The following is a 15,919-nucleotide window of genomic DNA, read 5'->3' as shown; positions in this document are numbered from 1 at the left end:
ACACAATGAACATTAACTTAATAATTTAATCTTACATATAATTCATATTCATTTTTTTCTATTACCTCCCCAATGTCTTTTATGACTATTAAAAAAAAATCCAAAATCCAATCAAGCAAAGTCGTATTATGAGATCTTGTGAAAATCCTTATCCTCAACAATGTTTCACTCAATGGTTTTGTTGCCCAATGATGATTCTTTCTTGAATGTTACATTTTCTGATTTTATCAATCTACTTTGTTAGCTGGCATACTTCCAGTTTTATCATTTGCCACATCCCTTTATCTCTCTGAGTATCACTATGGAAAGTAATACTATGAACTGTTATATTCAGTGGGTTATAATCTATAATGTTCCTAATGCTTAAATTACCCCAAATTTGGCCAATGGAAGACCTTTTAAGGCAGTTCCTATTTTCTTGCTGTGGTTTCTCCAACAAAACGCCTCTACCTCACCCTGTACTTTTCCTGCCTCAGACCCAGAATCAACTACTTCTTCAAGGACCTAGCAATAGTATAACAGGTCATACATCACATGGTTTGATTCTCCAAATCTTCACAAAGCATAAGGTCCATTCTCCATCCAACTCCACCTCTCTCTTCACAGCCAATGTTACTAGTTTTTTTGTGTATCCTTCCAGAGTTAGTGTAATAGAGCAAAGACACAGACAAATATTGTTATCCTCTCCCAAGTTTTAACTCAAATGATAGCATACTACACTTGTGTTTGTAGCTGTCATTAGATTCTGAAAGATGCCTGTGACCCCACCACAAAAGTATCAGGACCCTTTAGGATAAGCCCCAAACGTTTCAGATGAGAAAAAAAGCTCAGGGAGGGTGACTTGACTAAAGTTGGGCTGACAACTCTCACATGTCATTACCTGAACTTGGAAAACTTGTCTTTCTCTAAGCTCTCTGACAACTACTCATCTTCAAATATCACTTCCTTGGGGAACCCTTTCCCTTCCTTAACATGCCCTCGTCCAGCAACTAGGTGATATCTCCTTGTTATAAGGTTTCAGATCATTATTTACTTCTCCTTCCTAGCACATACGTAAGTCACACTGTATTAAAATTTGTTTCTGCCTCCATGAAGACAGGAACTACCTCAGTCTTGTTTACTGGTAGCACACAAAAGTTGCTCAACAAAAACGTGTGGACTGAAATTCGAAATCAGAACATCCGTCTTTCCATTCCACTCTTCTTCCTACTAAGATGGGCTGCAGTCGGAGAAACAGTGCCAAGATGTAAATTAAATATCTCAATATAAAAAGTTGGGTAGTCTTTTCAGTGCCTCGATTAATGGAGGACCTTAGCAGAAACCGCTCACCGCGAGGTGTGACGACCGCAGGAGGGCGTCAATCAAGAAAATGCCCCTTTGCCCCGCAGGCGAGCGGAGCTGCACAGAGCCGAGGCGACACCGGGTAGCGCCACGGCTTCAATAGAAAACATGTGCAAACCGGCAAAGCGGGGCTGCGAGCAGCTGCGACCCGCTGGACGCGGGGTAAGGGACATGGAGCGGCCCCCACTGGGTCGGAGAAGATTGCACTGGTTCTGCCCGGCGCCGTAGGGCCCAGATCTTCCCTTGATTCCTACCCGAAGCAGTTTCTGTCAGCCTTCCCGTGGAAGTGCCTGAGTCCGGGGCTCACAAATGAAACAGGCTGGAGCGGCCGGGTCCAGAGCACCCTAAGTCTAGTCGTCCTTACCCCACTGGGACATAGCTAAGGGCCATGGACTTCTCTCCTGAGAACTTCCCCAGAAACCCAGGGCACTCTCTCCTACCACAAGCTCCGGAGACGCGCCAGACAACAGCCCTTGCCACTGTTACTCCAGGCAGTGCGCCGACCAGGGAGGGTACTCTCAAGCCGCTTAGGCTTGGCTCTGCCAGTGGCCTCTACGCCTCTGCCTGAGTCCAGTTGCCGCCACTCTGGGCCCCCAGGGTCCCCGAGTTTCGGCAGAGATGCCTCCTGGCTGGAGCTAGGACCGCTTGAGGCCGCGTTCCAGGCAGCTGCTTTCCTCGCGTCTCCCTTGACCGACGCGGCCCTGGGTTTCCTTCGAGGGCGTCGCGGGCCAGGGTGCCTGGAGCCCTGAGCGACGGCGGCGGCTGGTCACCGGGCCGCAGGGTCCTCGCAGGCTGGGACCAAGCGCGTCTGCAGGGGCGGAGAGCTGGGCCGGCGGGGCGGGCCAAGGGTGGGGGCGGGAGGCAGCTCCCGGGACTCTGCGCCATTGGCCGCAGGGCCCGGCGGCAGGAAGGGGCCAGAGAGCGCGGCCCCACCCCGCGGCCGGCAGAGCCTATCGCCGGGAGCGCGGAGCACGGATAAATGTAGCGCCGCGGCGCGGGCCGGCAGCTCTCCGAGGGGCCGGAGCGCAGCGGAGCCATGCAATACCCGCACCCCGGGCCGGCGGCGGCGGGGGGCGCCGTGGGAGTGCCGCTGTACGCGCCCACGCCGCTGCTGCAGCCCGCGCACCCGACGCCGTTCTATATCGAGGACATACTGGGCCGTGGGCCCGCCGCGCCCACCCCCACCCCTACGCTGCCGTCCCCCAACTCCTCCTTCACCAGCCTCGTGTCCTCCTACCGGACTCCGGTGTACGAACCCACGCCGATCCATCCCGCCTTCTCGCACCACTCCACTGCCGCTCTGGCCGCCGCCTATGGACCCGGCGGCTTTGGGGGCCCTCTGTACCCCTTTCCGAGGACGGTGAACGACTACACGCATGCCCTACTCCGCCACGACCCCCTGGGTAAGGCGACCGGGGTCACGGCGGGGCCGAGCCGGGGCGGCGGTGAGGAAGGCGCCACCCGGCAGGTGGCAGCGCCCAGGAGGCGGCGGGGGCGGAGGGGGAGGCAATAGAAAGTTGTGGCAAAACGATCGAAAAGTGGCTCTCGGGCGCGCGCTAGGACCGAAGGAGCGGGTCCGGCGGCGCGCGGCGGGGGCTGACCGCACCGTGACTCAGATTGGTTTTCCTGCACCTTGCAGGCATCGGGGCGCGCGGGCGCGGGCGAGACCTCTGGCGCTGCTGCGGGGTCTGGAAACTGAAGGGAGTTCTGGGGCGCGTGTGTTGCGCAGGGTGGGGCCCGTGGGGCCCCCGTAGCTGCGCAGGGACCGGGAGGGAGTACCAAGAAGCCCGGGCCGGCCCCTGCGGGGCAGGGATAGTTGGCTGGGCCCCGGTGGTTACGGGGGCTGGACCTAGTTCAACAAGCTTGTGTAGTGAAAGAGCCTGACCCTTTCCGTTCATACAGGAAATCTTGAGTTCTCGATAGGAGTAAATCTGGTTTCAGAAGCTGTTAAGTGTTTTCCTGGCTGCATGAAGCAGACCCTTCCCCCGGAGTAGTGCACGCTGCTGATTATTTTATCGACATCCTCAATACAGACATATTCAGGAAACACTCGACTTCTGATAGCCGGGATCCGTTTTTCTGATATTGTTCATTTCCTCTGTGTGGGATGTGACTTTATGGCAGCTAAAATAACCAGTTGCTTCCTTTTTTTTGAGGCTGTTTTGCACCGGTCTGAAGCCTGACGTAAGCAAAATCTCGAAAAAAAAACAATGCCAGCTTTCAAATTGTTTAGGGACAGGCCCGAAGACCCACGGACGGACGGAGAGACTGATGCGCCTTTGAAATAGAAGGGCAGCGCTGACACACTGGGCATATAGGATTTGGGGGGCTTGTCCCCTTAGAGCGCAGCCTAAGAAATACGGCACCCGTGATCCGGGCTCCAGATGTAAGAAAACGGGGTTCTTGCTTTGGGCTACCAGATTTTTAAACATATTGTTACTGGTAGCTTCAGTAGGGACTGGAGGTAAACTAATGTCTTAACATTTTAATATCTTTATTTACTGTGAGACCTCTAGCCCAGCACTCCACTCTCCTTCCTCATAGCTAGATTAGAAGGGGATTACAGTTTAGTCTTTTTTTTTTTTTTAAGTTTTATTTTTGATTCCATACTCGAGGGTTTGGTGCGGCAGCCCCAGGGTGGCTCTGTTCTGCTGGGGCGGGAGCGGGACCCTTAACTAACGTTTCAACAGAGCGCGCCCTGGGTTTCCTTGGGTTACTGCTGGGACTGCACAGGAGGAAGCAAAGGGTTTTTGACGATAGACCAACAGGAAACACATTGACGGAAATGTTGCCATAGCCCACGGGGTGGCTTTAACTGGCCGCCCCCGCGGGCCGGGTGTGAAATCAGAGGAGGCCGCGGCACCCTCCAGCCGGGATTGGAAGCTCCCCTCGCGGCCTAACGCCGCCGTCCGGCCCGAGGGCTTCCGGCGCAGCCAGGCGCAAGGGGCCCGGGTCTGGCCCCCGCTGTCGGCCCCTGGCCGCGAGTGCCTTGGGTAGCGTCCCAGCCAAGTTCAGACCAACATAATACACTGGGGCATTGGGAAAGGGCGGTTTACCAAGGGAGAGTACCTAGAGGTGTGAAAAGTTGTGTATAAATTCGAGAACTACTGGTTAAAGAGGGTCATGGTATTTTAAGCTCAGTACTTTTGGGGATCAAAAGATTTGTATGTTTGGGTCTAGCTGTGGGTGTGATAGTTTTGTGTGTATGTGAGCGTATAAAGGGCGACCTGTGTTGTGAGTTTGGGGCGTGGGTGTGTTACTTAGGGTGTTTCTGTGTCTCGGTGTGTAGGTGTATTGGTGGGAGTGTGTTGTGTCCAAGTGTCAGTGGGTGTGTATGCATGTGTCTGGTTGGGTGTTCTCCTGTGTCCCCTCTGCCACTTTTGTTAGCCGCAGGACCAGGCCTCTCCATGGTGGTCACTAATCTCAGCTCTTGCTGCCCGCAGGTAAACCCCTGCTCTGGAGCCCTTTCTTGCAAAGGCCTCTGCATAAAAGGAAGGGCGGCCAGGTTAGGTTTTCCAACGACCAGACCATCGAGCTGGAGAAGAAGTTTGAGACCCAGAAATACCTCTCCCCGCCCGAGAGGAAGCGTCTGGCCAAGATGCTGCAGCTCAGCGAGAGACAGGTGAATGCGCCCGCAGAGCAGGTTCCTGGGGCGCGGGGCCCGGGGCGGAAGAGGGACTTGGGGCTCCCAAGCCCTGCGGCCCGCGCCTCCTGCCGTCCCGCGCCAGGAGCGCTGGCCAGCCCCACAGCTCCCCACCGGCCTCGTTTCTCCTCAGGTCCCTTGGGATTCTCGGCTCTGGTTAAGTTTTCTTTCTCTCTTTCCTGTAGGTCAAAACCTGGTTTCAGAATCGACGTGCTAAATGGAGAAGACTAAAGCAGGTATGGACATGGTTCTGTTTCTATGGAAATAAATATTTTTTATCATGTTATCTCTATGCAAGGCCTGTTGTGGGTTGTATGCAAAAGTCATTTGAGAGACTATTTAACCTCTTCACCTTGATTAAAAAGGCAAATAGTCCTGCTGAAATTCAGGATGAGTTGTTCAGGTGGCAGTAATGCTAAAAGCACCTAATGCAGTTCCTATATCAATTATGCTTGGTTTTCACACACTGGCTAGTAAAACTCCTGGCTAATTGTTTTATAAACCCCATATGTTGTTTATCTAATTAACGCAGGAAAGGTAAAGTAATTGACAGTAAATGACTTAAGCAGTTACCTTTGGGAGAAAATTGTTTCTTTTATTTACACAGCCATAATAAAACCAGGCAGAGCTCAAGGGTAAATACAAGGAAATAAACACTTTTAAGTCTAGTTTGCACTGTTTTTTAGAAGAATATCAAAGAGTTTAAAAATTATTTTTCATCTAATGCCAGTATTTAAAATGAATATAAAACATGTAGAGAATAGCCAAGCCTGTTTGGAAAGCAGCTTAAACTTTCTACCAGTCTTCCAATGACCTTGTTATGCAATGTGCGATAAAAAGTAAAGGCTAATTCAGTTTTTAAAGAAGCTCTATTGACTTAAAGCTAAAGTTTTGTTTTTGATGTCTTAATCTGAATGTCTTCCCCAAAGTTATCTGACAGGTGCCAAGTTGTTCATTTGTCAGTATATATACAGTTCATAATAAATAAAATGCCTTTGAAGCAATAATATGAGTGGGGAAAGTGAAAGCAGTGTGTATTTTTAAATTAAGTGATCAACTTGCTCACTAAAAACAAGATGGTGTCACAAAGAATGCTTTGAAATAATAAAATTCCCATAATTTCATTATTCTAATTAAAATAACAGATTCCCTTTCATTCTCTGACCTTGTACATATATTTAGTACATAGTTGCAAGCCGGGTGAATGTATTATTCTATAGTCTTGCTTAAAAAAAACCTGTAGCAGTATGTAGTATTTCTATGTAGTGTTTATGTCCATTTTAGACAGACAGTATTGAAAATTCACTACTTGAGTTTTTGGTCGAAGGCTAGACTGCACCTTACCAGGGACTTAAAAATATGTGATAGAGGTCCAAAAATTTCCCCCAGCTTTTAAGTAAATTGTAGTTAATTGTCTCCCTTTTCAGTTGGCAGCATTCTTCCAGTTATGCATTTTTTTACTATGATTTTAAAATATGCTACATATATTTATGTGTGTATATGTTTACAAACTTACTCCAGAAAAAATAGATGAAAAAGGATTCAATGTAATGATTTTGAAATGTTCTCCTTAATTCACTGTTTAGCATTCATGTTTTTTAAACATCTAGAAGACCCTATTAATTGGCAAGACTGAAATATTTGAAGAATGAAGATGGTGTGTCTCTTTAGTGATCTGGTTCTCTCCCACTACTCCCCAAACTTTTAAGAAACTGAAACCATGGGTCTGGGCTGGAGTTGTATTCATTTTACATGATACATTTTAGTTATATTTGTGACTCGTTGTTCTAATGAGTAAGACTATAGCTAATAGGTACTGAAATTGAAAATTAAAGATGGTAGAGGATGAAAAGACATTTTGATTTATCCCTTATTTGTCTGTAGTTCATGATCCTACCCTTCCTTTCCATTTTCATACCCTTCATTCAGGAGAACCCTCAAAGCAATAAAAAAGAAGAACTAGAAAGTCTGGACAATCCTTGTGACCAGAGGCAAGACTTGCCCAGTGAACAGAATAAAGGCGCTTTGGATAGCTCTCAGTGTTCACCCTCTCCTGCCTCCCAGGAAGATCTTGAATCAGAGATTTCAGAGGATTCTGACCAGGAAGTGGACATTGAGGGTGATAAAGGCTATTTTAATGCTGGATGATGACCACTGACATTGGCATGTTTAGAAAACTGAATTTGGGAATAACATTTGCCACAGAAAATCTCCATAGATAGACTGAAAAATATATGAGAAAGGGAATCAATTTTCTGGTGTTCTGGAAACCTAAAATACATGGTGCACTTGCTAAATAACAAACTCACCACTGAAACCTTAATTTTGACTTAAATGGTTTGTGTACTGGTTTTAGGTTGTATGGTAAAGGGACTCTTCACTGATTAAATTTACCTGCTTTTAAAAAAAGTAAATTGTTTTTCCTATTTATAAAAAGTAATTGTGAACTTTTCTGTTAAAATTTTAAGTTATAATTTTAAATATTTTAATAACATCTTGAATGATTTTTTTATAATCTGTATCCTACATCCTAGTTAATGCAAGAGCAAAGGTGCAACCCAAATCCAGAGGTATGCCTTGGAAAGGGGGTCCACATTTCAGGCAGTCCTGGAATATTTTTAAAAAGGAAGATTCCTTAATTTTATATTACATTCTTATACTGCTGCCTTAAATCCAAATGATCTCAGAAGTTCTGTCTCGGGGATATGTGTTCCTTTTGTCAGAGAGGTATAGTTGTTAAAAATCTCGAATGCTTGTTTTGCACTCTCAATTTAGTACCTGTTTGACCAAGGTGTTAAGGGAAGAATACAGTCCAATTCAAGCAGAGAAACTGACTCGTCCGTGACTAAAATTAATTACAGATGAACTAGAAGTAGCAGGTTAAATGTAAGTAGACTGTAGATATTGTTTTATATCAAACGGTGTTTATAATGTGTATATATGATTGTTCGTTGTAAAAAAAAAAAAAAACCTCTGCCAAAATGGTGTTGTGTTTTGTTTTTTTTAAGTGAATAACTTCTGTATGAAATAAATCTGTCGATGGGGACTACTGACCTCGTGGGACCTCTCACTGTTTGGTTAAAACAAACCCACACCTTTTCTTAAAGCGCCCCCGGGGTGCGTGGCGCCGTGCTGGGCGGTGGGGCGCGCGCGGGTCGGGCCCTGGAGCCTCAGGCCGAGCGTCTCGCTGGGGCCTTAGCAGCTCCCAGCGCCCCCGAAGCGCGGTTCTGGGCCGCGGCCCGCGGGGATCCTAGAAGTGGATTTGGGCCTTTTCTGGGTATTTGAGCGGGGGCCGGGTGTGCGTGCGTCCGGCGCAGGGGGAGGCTCCGGCCCGCGGACCCCGGGCCCAGGGCGCGGCAGGCGGCGGGAAGGGCTCTGGCCCAGGCGCGGAACACCGGCCGCCCGAGCACCATCGATTCTCCTCAGCTCCCGGGCTGGCCCGGGCCGCCGGCCTTGACCGGCGTGAGTCAACAGTGCGTCATCCTCTGGCGGCCGAGTCCGGGTAGGGGGGTCCGCTGGGTGTAGGGAGACCCTGGCCGGGAGGGGCGGGCAGATGGTTCGCGCTACGACGGCGGTTCTCACGCTTCCCTTCAGATTCACCTGCAGAGCTTGTGGAAACTCATCGCCGCCCTTTCCCCAGAGTCTGATTTGGTGGGTGTGGGCTAGAACAGGGCACTTCGGCAAGTGCCCAGGTGATGTCAAAGCTGCGGGGCGCGGGGCCGCGCTTTGAGAACCACTGTTCTGCGGTGGTCCTCGTGTGGAAGAACCTGGTGGGGCCCTCAGGCCCCCATCACCCCGTCCTCACCTGTGTGCCCTCTCTGGGTAACTCCTGCCTGGGTGGGAGCCGGAGATGGGGACCGGGAGGGAGGAAGAGGGAAGCAGGGCCTGTCTAGGACGGTGGGAGGAGAGTGCGATGGCTGAGGGGAGGGCGCAGAGTGAGGACGGGGTGTTGTGAGATGGGGGAGAATTAAAGTGCTGAGGTGAGGGTGGGTGTGGGCCCCACAGGAAGGGGGGCTGAGGTTTCTGTCTGACTCAAGTATTGTATCCAACTACTAACTTAGCTGAACTTCAGGACTGGATTTCCAGGGAAATGATCCGACACATGTAGGATAGAGGCCCAAAAATCTCTTCCTCTAGCCTGGACCTCCATGGAGGCCTCTGGCTGTTGTGGAGTTGGGTGCCTCCTGCTAAGGGCCCTGAAAGAATGACTTTGCCCCTGGCTTGGCTGACCAGGACTGTGGCTCCCCAGACATGGACACTCAGTGAAGAGTGAAAAAGCCATTGTTCTTAGGGGATTGTCACATCCTGCCTCCTTAGATTCCAAGAAGGCCCCTGGAATTGCCTGTGAATGTAGGTTTCTGGAAATTTAGATTTCTGGGTCCTTAAGATGAGAGGTGTGCATAGGCCTGGAAGTTTAAAGATTTGGGTTGCAGTTTCAGTTCTTGGCCTCAGTTCTCTCATCTATAGAATGAAGATGGTCAAGTTGATCTTACGTGACCCCTTCCGGCCCCCAAATCCAACTCAGCTCAAGCTATTTATCTTTATTGCTCCCCCCATTCTCTGTCTCCTTAGTGTTGGGGCCCAAAGTGGACATCCAGCAGAGTGTCTCCCTTCCCATCCACTGCAGGGTCCAAGCTCCCTGACCCTGCCTGACAGGTTACCTCAAGATTTCAAAGGTCTTAATCAGTCTTGTTTGAAAATGGGACTATCTGTATCAGAGTTTTGGAGAATGGAAGGCTTGTGGGCCTAATATTGAATTAAAGCAATCCTGAAGTCAGTGTGTTTCCCTCCTGGAGATAACCTCTGGTTAATGTTTGTTCTTGAGAATAACTGTATCATGACTATCAAGCAGAGAAATACAGGGTTATGTATTGATTGGCACTAGAAAAGTTGAGGGGTGAAATCTTGTTTTAAAGTAGAGAATTCCTTGAAGCTAGGTTGTTTTCCTATATAAAGCTATTCCTAGCTCTCTCCAAGTTGCTCATATTCTGAATTTGAACATGTCCTTTAGAATCAAGAGCATGTTAATTGGAGGAAGTACAGTATTCTCAGAACACAGGTTGACATTAACTGTTTTCTCAAGTGCCCCATTGCAGATTGCCAATGAATATTTACAAATTCTTCCTACAATCCAGGCATTTTTCATTTGTTTGTCTTTTGGCTATTTCATGTTGAAGCAGCATGTATGACCTTTACAGCACAACTCCTGTCTTGTTTTTAACTCTTTTTATCAGGAGATTCAACTTGAAAACGGTTATCATTTAGCAGAAAGGCAAACAGAAAAGCACATTTTTGTAAGCAAAACGTTAATGATTGGAAGAATTGCCCTAATTTCACCATGACAGTGTGTGATTAATCCCCTGGGTCATGTACTTATACTTTAAGTTATTCAGTTCATTGGTCTTTGATATTCAGAATCCTTTCTAACTTAATAGGATATTGATTTTGTTGGATGATGTACTTTGACTCTTTAAACAACATCACTTTTAGGGATGACTAGCCCAATGTCTATTATTTTATTTAGAGAACTATTGCATAAGGTTTCTTTCTTTCTTTTTATGGTTTTCTCAGGGTGAAAGCTGATAAGACATCTTGTGGGAAAAGAGGAAACCATCTCTGATAGTGAAAGTACCTATTCTCTGTCAACATTTCTGACAACTTTTTTTTTTTGTTTGGTTTCATTACAATGAATATTCATTTTTGTTAATGGTGGTAGGGCAGGGATTCAAGAAAATGTATTTGGACTTGGGGGAAATGCATTTTGCTGGGGACAGACAACACTTAACGAAAAATCGTGTTCCAGTTATACTGCTTTGTGGAAGATGACATGAACTCAAAACCACCCTTTTGATTTTTCTTTAAAATCTAATAATCAATGACCCGTTAAATCTGTGACTGGAGGTGGTATTTATCTGACTACTGCCAACATGGAACAGAATGTGGAAAACCAAACAATCATTCAGCATGCTTCTTAATGGTTGGGAGTTTGGTATGTTGTAGTAAAAATAATTAGATGTACTTATATTTACTTTTCACCCCTTTGGGTTTCATGAAATTCTAGCTGGGCTCTGTATTTATCTCATCTAATTTTGTCCCTTGACAGTTTCTGGTATTGTTGAATCCCAAAAAGAAGAAGTTTGGGGATTCCTACCATCTACCAAAGTGTCTGAGATAAGGTCCACAGAACAGCAGCTACCCCGTCAGTGTGGCTGGGGAACCCTAGGAATTATAATGTGGATAAGAGCAGGGCTGGAAGTAAGGCAGTGGTGGTGGGGCCTTGAGAAGCATAAATTTTCAGCCTCTATTCCTAGAGAGGTGGGTGTATCAACTGAGCAGAGGTATCAATACCAGGCACACAGTGGGTGCCAAATATTAGCCAGAAAAGCTAAAGCTCTTGCTGATTCCCTTCTTTTGAGGCAGCTCTTTGATTCACTCTTGAAGGCAGGGAACCTCTTCAGTCATTGTACACAAATCTCTCCAGACAATAGAGAGGGTTGAGGGGAGGAGACCTTGGAACTGGCAAAGGCATTTCCTGTCTGCAGAGGATCTTGACTTTGGAGTATCCGGCAGTCACTGGGAGGTTTTCGAGGCAGCCTAACACTTTTGCATGTAGCTACTTAAAAAAAAAACAAACAAAAAGCACCCAAAGTACCAGGCGAATTTCAGGCGATTTTCCAGATGAAAGCCAACGAGACAACGTCTTACTTATAAACGTTTTTTAAAGCATATTTTCTATTTGAATATTTTCTAATTTAGAAGGGAGGTTGGTATTATTCAAAATGTCATCACTCTGCAAAGACTACTACAGGAAAGGGTTAACGTAACCCCTTCAACCCACCCGCCATTCACAGATACTTGCAGGAAGAGAAATGCCTATTAAGCTTGTTACATTTTTAATTTATAGTTTAATTATGCACTCATCCTTCCTTGCCTCTCACTTTTTTTAAAATTCATTTTATTATCATTAATCTACAATTACATGAAGAACATTATGATTACTAGACTGCCCCTTCACCAAGTCCCTCCCCACAAACCCCATTAGGCACTGCCCATCAGCATAGTAAGATGCTGTAGACTCACTACTTGTCTTCTCTGTGTTGCACATCCCTCCCTATGACCCCCACCACCACATTATACATGCTAATTGTAAGGCCTCCTTTCTTTTTCCCTGCCCTTATCCCTCCCTTCCCACCCCTCCTGCCCAGTCCCTTTCCCTTTGGTAACTGTTAGTCCATTCTTGGGTTCTATGATTCTGCTGCTGTTTTGTTCCTTCAGTTTTCCTTTTTTCTTATACTCCACATATGAGTGAAATCATTCAGTACTTGTCTTTCTCTGCCTGGCTTATTTCACTGAGCATAATACCCTCTAGCTCCATCCATGTTGTTGCAAATAGTAGGATTTGTTTTCTTCTTATGGCTGAATAATATTCCATTGTGTATATGTACCACATCTTCTTTATCCATTCATCTACTGATGGACACTTAGGTTGCTTCCATATCTTGGCTGTTGCAAATAATGCTGCGATAAACATAGGGGTGCATCTGTCTTTTTCAAACTGGGCTCCTGCATTCTTAGGGTAAATCCTAAAGTGGAATTCCTGGGTCAAATGGTATTTCTATTTTGAGCTTTTTGAGGAACGTCCATACTGCTTTCCACAATGGTTGAACTAATTTGCATTCCCACCAGCAGTGAAGGAGGGTTCCCCTTTCTCCACAACCTCACCATCATTTGTTGTTGTTTGTCTTTTGGATGGTGACAGTCCTTACTGGTGTGAGGTGATATCTCATTGTGGTTTTAATTTGCGTTTCTCTGATGACAAGCGATGTGGAGCATCTTTTCATGTGTCTGTTGGCCATCTGAATTTCTTCTTTGGAGAACTATCTGTTCAGCTCCTCTGCCCATTTTTTAATTGGATTGTTCACTTTTTGTTTGTTGAGGTGCGTGAGCTCTTAATATATTTTGGATGTCAACCCTTTATCAGATGTGTCATTTATAAATATATTCTCCCATACTGTAGGGTACCATTTTGTTTTATTGATGGTGTCCTTTGCTGTACAGAAGCTTTTCATCTTGATATAGTCCCACTTGTTCATTTTTGCTTTTGTTTCCCTTGCCCAGGGAGATATGTTCATGAAGAAGTCACTCATGTTTATGTCCAAGAGATTTTTGCCTATGTTTTTTCTAAGAGTTTTATGGTTTCATGACATATATTCAGGTCTTTGATCCATTTCGAACTTACTTTTGTGTATTGGGTTAGACAAAGATCCAGTTTCATTCTCTTACATGTAGCTGTCCATTTTTGCCAGCACCATCTGTTGAAGAGACTGTCATTTCCCCATTGTATGTCCATGGCTCCTTTCTCATATATTAATTGACCGTATATGTTTGGGTTAATATCTGGGGTCTCTATTCTGTTCCACTGGTCTGTGGCTCTGTTCTTGTGCTAGTAGCAAACTGTCTTGATTACTGTGGCTTTGTAGTAGAGCTTGAAGTTGGGGAGTGAGATCCCCCCAACTTTATTCTTCCTTCTCAGGATTGCTTTGGCTATTCAGGGTCTTTGGTGTTTCCATATGAATTTTTGAACTATTTGTTCTAGTTCGTTGAAGAATGTTGTTGGTAATTTGATAGGGATTGCATCAAATCTGTATATTGCTTTGGGCAGGATGGCCATTTTGACGATATTGATTCTTCCTAGCCAAGAGCATGGGATGAGTTTCCATTTGTTAGTGACCTCTTTAATTTCTCTTAAGAGTGTCTTATAGTTTTCAGGGTATAGGTCTTTCACTTCCTTGGTTAGGTTTATTCATAGGTATTTTATTCTTTTTGATGCTATTATGAATGGAATTGTCTTCCTGATTTCTCTTTCTATTAGTTTATTGTTAGTGTATAGGAAAGCCACAGATTTCTGTGTGTTAATTTTGTATCCTGAAACTTTGCTGTATTGCGATATCAGTTCTAGTAGTTTTGGAGTGGAGTTTTTAGGGTTTTTTATGTACAATATCATGTCATCTTCAAATAGTGACAGTTTGACTTCTTCTTTACCAATTTGGATTCCTTGTATTTCTTTGTTTTGTCTAATTGCTGTGGCCAGGACCTCCAGTACTATGTTCAATAACAGTGGGGAGAGTGGGCATCCCTGTCTTGTTCCTGATCTCAGAGGAAAAGCTTTCAGCTTTTCACTGTTCAGTATGATGTTGGCTGTGGGTTTATCATATATGGCCTTTATTATGTTGAGGTACTTGCCCCCTATACCCATTTTGGTGAGAGTTTTTATCATGAATGGATGTTGAATTTTGTCAAATGCTTTTTCAGCTTCTATGGAGATGATGATGTGGTTTTTGTCCTTTTTGTTGATGTGGTGGATGATGTTGATGGATTTTCGAATGTTGTACCATCCTTACATCCCTGGGATGAATCCCACTTGGTCATGGTCCTTTTGATGTGTTTTTGAATTCGGTTTGCTAATATTTTGTTGAGTATTTTTGCATCTATGTTCATCAGGGATATTGGTTTGTAATTTTGTTTTTTGGTCGGGTCTTTGACTGGTTTTGGTGTTAGGGTGATGTTGGCTCATAGAATGAGTTTGCTCTCCACTTTTTTATTCATTTCCTTTCTCCTCCCCAAATCCCTCATCTTAGAACTTCTGTTCCTCATTCAGTGGATTTCTTCACTAAGAATAAAAAATGAGTAGTCTCAGTTCTTTAGACATCACAATTAGGGCCAAGATTTCCTTCAAATATATAGAAATTTTCTGTGTCTGGGGAAAATTCTAGATTTGAGGGAGATGTTGCCAGAGCCCTAAACAACTGCCCCCATCCCTCGAAGGACAATTCTCTAGGTTAGTTTTTTTTGTTGTTGAGGGGTGAGAGAACCAAGATAAGCAATAATAGTGATAATAATAACAGTAGAAGAGTAATAATATTTGTCTCTCTAGGTGTCAAGCAATTAGTAGCATTGGGATGTAGTGCAGGGGACCAGGAGATGCTGTAGTAAGGTGTGCGCACTGGTGCCATGGCAGAGCTCCTAACACAGAGAAGGGGAAGTAGGTGGTCCCAGGGAAGGTGGGTGATCATTTTCACAGACCTGGAGCAACAGAGGGCAGGGGTGAGTAGGACTAGAATCTTAAGAGGTTTTGGGGTTCCAGAATTTTGGAGAGGAGATTATGGACTGGTATTCTCCCCGTCTAGTCACACTTCTCTTTACTTGTGCGTTTGCAGTTTTCTCTATCTGGAATTCTCTTTCCTAAGACAGCCTCATGTGTGGCTTCCATACCCCCATCAGGATTGGCCTTCTCTTGCTGTGTTATTTAAAATCACAGCCCCCTCGACCCTATTCCTCTCCCACAACTTACTTTTCTCTATTTCACTTATTACAACTAGATATAATATTTTTTACCTATTTATTATCTCTCCTCATTGAAATGTTAATACCACAAGGGTAGGGATTTTTGTGCTTTGTTGACTCCTATGCATCTCTAACTTGACACATAATCAGTGCTCCATAAGTATGTGTTCAATGAATGAATGAACAAAATGAGCACCTACTATGTGTTAACATTATACAAGTCCTCACATACTTTAAATCATTTAATCCTCACAAAAATCCTATGAACTGAATACTGTTATTAATCCATTTTCCAGATAAGGAAACTATCACCAAATAGTTACGCCCGAGACTTCAATTACTATGCCAGTCAATTTATAATGTGTTTCCTCATTTAATCTGTTGTACCCTTGATAAAGTATCAAAACAGGTCTAATTCTAACTATAAGAAGAGAGGTGAGAGTTTTTTCATTTTCTGTAATATTTTTGCCTTAATTCAAATCCAGCATTAAATTTGGAAGGGATTATAACACAGGATGTACAATTTCTGTGTATCTAAAACATTATTCTATTACGGTAGGAAACTAAGAAACTGATAGGGGCACCATTTCC

At 45.2% G+C, this 15,919-nt stretch overlaps 1 protein-coding gene across 1 annotated transcript; it reads left to right on the top strand.

The window, feature by feature from the left end:
* The first annotated feature begins 2,263 nt into the window (after window positions 1-2,263).
* HHEX (hematopoietically expressed homeobox) lies at window positions 2,264-7,966 on the top strand. The gene is made up of 4 exons (XM_017659575.3): window positions 2,264-2,744; window positions 4,785-4,963; window positions 5,170-5,220; window positions 6,914-7,966. The coding sequence occupies exons 1-4, from the start codon at window positions 2,378-2,380 to the stop codon at window positions 7,130-7,132; spliced, it is 816 nt and encodes a 271-aa protein (XP_017515064.2). The 5' UTR covers window positions 2,264-2,377; the 3' UTR covers window positions 7,133-7,966.
* The last annotated feature ends 7,953 nt before the right edge of the window (window positions 7,967-15,919 follow it).

This window comes from Manis javanica, chromosome 7 (genome assembly GCF_040802235.1).
Source record: "Manis javanica isolate MJ-LG chromosome 7, MJ_LKY, whole genome shotgun sequence".
Lineage (NCBI taxonomy): Eukaryota > Metazoa > Chordata > Mammalia > Pholidota > Manidae > Manis > Manis javanica.
This window is presented reverse-complemented; position numbering and strand designations above follow the sequence as displayed.

What these genes read in the sequence shown, in the direction of transcription:
- HHEX (XM_017659575.3), top strand. Translation starts at nt 2,378, where the DNA reads ATGCAATACCCGCACCCCGGGCCGGCGGCGGCGGGGGGCGCCGTGGGA. An exon ending in TGCAGCTCAGCGAGAGACAG is followed by an intron (nt 4,964 to 5,169) that starts GTGAATGCGCCC and finishes TCTTTCCTGTAG; the next exon opens with GTCAAAACCTGGTTTCAGAA. An exon ending in AATGGAGAAGACTAAAGCAG is followed by an intron (nt 5,221 to 6,913) that starts GTATGGACATGG and finishes CCCTTCATTCAG; the next exon opens with GAGAACCCTCAAAGCAATAA.